General features: G+C 59.1%; 1 protein-coding gene across 1 annotated transcript in view; it reads left to right on the plus strand.

The window, feature by feature from the left end:
- DFFB (DNA fragmentation factor, 40kDa, beta polypeptide (caspase-activated DNase)) overlaps nt 1–3,800 on the plus strand; it is a 29,881-nt gene that overhangs the window by 13,219 nt on the left and 12,862 nt on the right. The window contains exons 5-6 of the mRNA XM_011956854.1: nt 1,012–1,213; nt 3,684–3,763. Coding sequence (XP_011812244.1) covers nt 1,012–1,213; nt 3,684–3,763 — 282 coding nt within the window. The remainder of the gene's footprint in view (nt 1–1,011; nt 1,214–3,683; nt 3,764–3,800) is intronic.

Below are 3,800 nucleotides of genomic sequence, written 5' to 3' on the forward strand. Positions count from 1 at the left end.
CCACACCCTGTCATGCCACGCCACACCCTGTCATGCCACACCATGCCACGCCACACCCTGTCATGCCACACCATGCCACGCCACACCCTGTCATGCCACACCACACCCTGTCATGCCACACCACACCCTGTCATGCCACACCATGCCACGCTGCATCATTAGCACGAAGAGGGTGCTGTGGAGGCCCCTGCAATGGGCGTCCTGTCCCAGTGCTGCCCTGCGTGGTCGGCCCCTGCACCCTCAGTCCACCCCTCTCTGTGGCACAATTGCTAATGCTGCTCTGCACTCCCTGTGTTTTTCTGCATCTCCTTGAGGTCCTGGCGACTGGCCATGTTCCCGTGCATTTCCCAGCCTGCTTCCTGCAGCGGAGCTAACTGATCCTGATACTCTTCACTGCAAGTGCAATGACCAGGCGCTTCCGTGCACCACTCCCCGCCTGACCAGGGTGGGACGGCTGTGCCTGCCTGACTTTGTTAGCTCATCTTCTTTTTTGAGACGGAGTCTCACTCTGTTGTTCAGGCTGGAGTACAGTGATGCAGTCTCAGCTCACTGCAACCTCCGCCTTCCAGGTTCAAGCGATCCTTCTACCTCAGCCTCCCAAGTAGCTGGGATTACAGGCATGTGCCACCATGCCCCACTAATTTTTTGTATTTCTAGTAGAAACGGGGTTTCACCACGTTGGTCAGGCTGGTCTCAAAATCCTGACCTCAAGTGATCCGCCCACCTTGGCCTCCCAGAGTGCGGGGATTACAAATGTGAGCTACCACACCCAGTCCGTTATCTCATCTAAGTCTCACCCAGCCTGGGGGCTGGTGTGGTTCCCTCTATTTCACAGGTCAGAGTCTCCCAGGGTGGGCCAGCCCAGCAGTGGCTGAGAGGCCGTGTGAACTCAGACCCTCTGACCACAGGACTGGGCTTGGGCAGGGTCTCAGAGGGCCTTGGAGTGGGATGGATCGAGACTCGGTGCGGGTTTTGGGGCACTGTGCACCAGGCTTAGCGATGTTCCTCCAGGTGAGCTCCTACCCCTCCTTGGTGGGTGCGGAGGCTCAGGAGGAATTCCTTCGGGTCCTCGGCTCCATGTGCCAGAAGCTCCGGTCCGTGCAGTACAATGGCAGCTACTTCGACAGAGGAGCCAAGGGCGGCGGCCGTCTCTGCACACCGGAAGGCTGGTTCTCCTGCCAGGTGAGCTGTGTGCCCTTTATCCTGGGGCCACGTGACTGGCCTGTGGAGCACAGCCCACCTGGGGCGAGGCGGGCGGGGACCTTCAGCCCTTGGCCTGCCTGGGCAAAGCTTTGTGAAGAGGTGCAGCCCTCACATTCCCAGGGAGGGTAGCGGTGTCTCAGCCAGTGCCTCTGAAGCTGCAGTGCACACAGGAGTCCCTGGGGAGCTTGCAGAAGGCCGCAGGGCCCCGCCCCAGGGCTTGTCTCGGTAGGGCTGGGCGGTGTCTCAGTCACCCCTGGCTGCCATAACAGATGACCCCGGCTGGGGAGGCTGGAACGGCAGCTAGTGACTGCTCACAGTTCTGGAAGCTGGAAGCTGAGATCAGGCCCATGCTCCCCCACTGCCTTCCCAGGTGTCCCTTCTGCACCATGCTAGGCGTGGTCTGGCCTTTAGTGGCGATGCATCTGTGTCTCTGGCGAGTCCTGGGCACACCCCTCTCCGTCCCATGGGGTGGGGAGCAGCTTGAGGCGCCTCTTGGTGTTTGCACACCGCAGTTGCATTCCCGGTAAGGTCCACTGATGCCTGTGATCTTCCGAGTGCCACTCAGTGGGTCCAGCAGCAGGGGCCAGGTGGTGGGCGCGGCCTCCAGTGGCTTCTTCCCATGGGACAAGGCTCCCTGCTGCTCCTGCCAGGCAGATCTTCTGGGGTGATGGGCTCTGACCGCAAAAACACTTCTTCCAAGTTAGCTTAACATTTAGACTTTGCAGTGCGCTTGCTGGCCACTCACTGAGTACTTACGTTGTGCCTGGCACGGTGGGCGGGGTTGGGACACAAAGATGAAAAATGCTTCATCCCTGACGGCAGCGGGAGTCCCGCACAGTGGAAGGTGAAAGACACATAACAGAGAGAGGCGGAGGAGGCCGTGGGGCCGCAGGAGCCGCGGCCGGCATCCTGGGTGTGAGGGCTAGTCAAGAGCGGCCCCAGGGAGGCGGTGGGGCTTTAAAGCGGGTTGACTGATAGCTGGGGGCGCAAGAGTGGGCTGGGAGGGACCAGGTGCCCCGGGCATGGCAGTGGGAAGCAGTGGGCTCTGCTGGGGAGGCTGCGAGTGCCCAGGGTGATGGGGGCACAGAGTGCAGGTGGGCACTGGGCTCCGGGCACATGCTCTGCAGATGTCTGTGCACATATGAGTGTGCTGAGTGCTGGGCTGTGGACCACAGGGAAGACGGAAGCCGTGGCCACGGCATCTCCAGTGAGGCAGCCCTGCCTCTGCACTGGGATCACAGGGAAACATCAGGAAGCTGCGCGGAGTGGCTGGAAAGGGGGCTTCTAGGGCCTGGGTCCTTGCTTCTCACGTGCTGACCCTGCCCTGCCAAGTCAGTACCTTCCTGGCTTCACTTCCCATGAGGTGGGGGTGCTGGTGTGTGACCACAGGGGTAGCAGTGACAATAACTACCTTATCCTCTTTGGGAACTCAGAACATATTGTTAGGGGTAATGAGGGAAAAAGAAGGATCTGATTCCAAAGGCAGAACTCTTTTTTTTTTTTTATTTGAGACGAGTCTGTCTCTGCCTCCCAGGTTCAAGTGATTCTCCTGCCTCAGCCTCCCGAGTAGCTGGGATTACAGGTGCTCGCCACCACGCCCAGCTAATTTTTGTATTTTTAGTAGAGATGGGGTTTCACCATGTTGGCCAGGCTGGTCTCGAACTCCTGACCCCAGGTGATCCACCCACATCGGCCTCCCATGGTGCTGGGATTCCAGGCGTGAGCCACCACGCCCGGCCAAGGCAGAACTCTGAATCTCCCTAAAGCAGCACACCCTGGATCAGGGACCAACCCCCAAGGGGCGTGCCTCTCAGTGAGATCACCTGCCTTGGTGTATTAGGCCATTCTCTCATTGCTATAAAGAAATAGAGAGTGGGTAATTTATAAAGAAAAGAGGTGTAATTGGCTTACGGTTCAGCAGGCTGTACAGGAAGCACGGTGCTGGCATCTGCTCAGCTGCCTGGGAGGCCTCAGGAAACTCACACTTGTGGTGGCAGGGGCAGCAGGAGCAAGAGGGAGAGTGAGGGGTGGGTGCTCCTTTTAAGCCAGATCCCAGGAGGACTCACTCCGACGTGGGCAGCACCCAGGGGATGGTGCTAAACCCTTCATGAGAAATCCACCCCCAGGATCCGTCACCTCCCACCAGGCCCCACCTCCCACCCTGGGGCTGACATTCCAGCACGAACTCTGGGTGGGGCTGCACATCCAGAGCATGTCGCTTGGTGACTGAGATGGTATAAGAGACCCACTTCCGGCTGGGCGCGGTGGCTCACGCCTGGAATCCCAGCACTTTGGAATGCCAGGACAGCTGTGTTCATGCCACTGTACTCCAGCCTGGAGGACAGAGCGAGACCCTGTCAAAGAGCTGAGGCAGTATGACCCTCATATTCTGCCCTGCTTGGCACCTGAGCTGGGTGGGACACAGACCTAGAGGCCCTCGGCCTGCCCTGTGGACTTGGGTCTTCTCGTTTTCCTTGCAGGCTTGGAGTCCCGATTTCAGAATAAGTCTGGCTATCTGAGATACAGCTGTGAGAGCCGGATCCGGAGTTACCTGAGAGAGGTGAGCCTGTGTGAAGGCCGAGAATGCTGGTAGGGTT

The sequence above is a fragment of the Colobus angolensis genome, unplaced genomic scaffold (assembly GCF_000951035.1).
Source record: "Colobus angolensis palliatus isolate OR3802 unplaced genomic scaffold, Cang.pa_1.0 Scaffold426, whole genome shotgun sequence".
Classification (NCBI taxonomy): Eukaryota; Metazoa; Chordata; class Mammalia; order Primates; family Cercopithecidae; genus Colobus; species Colobus angolensis.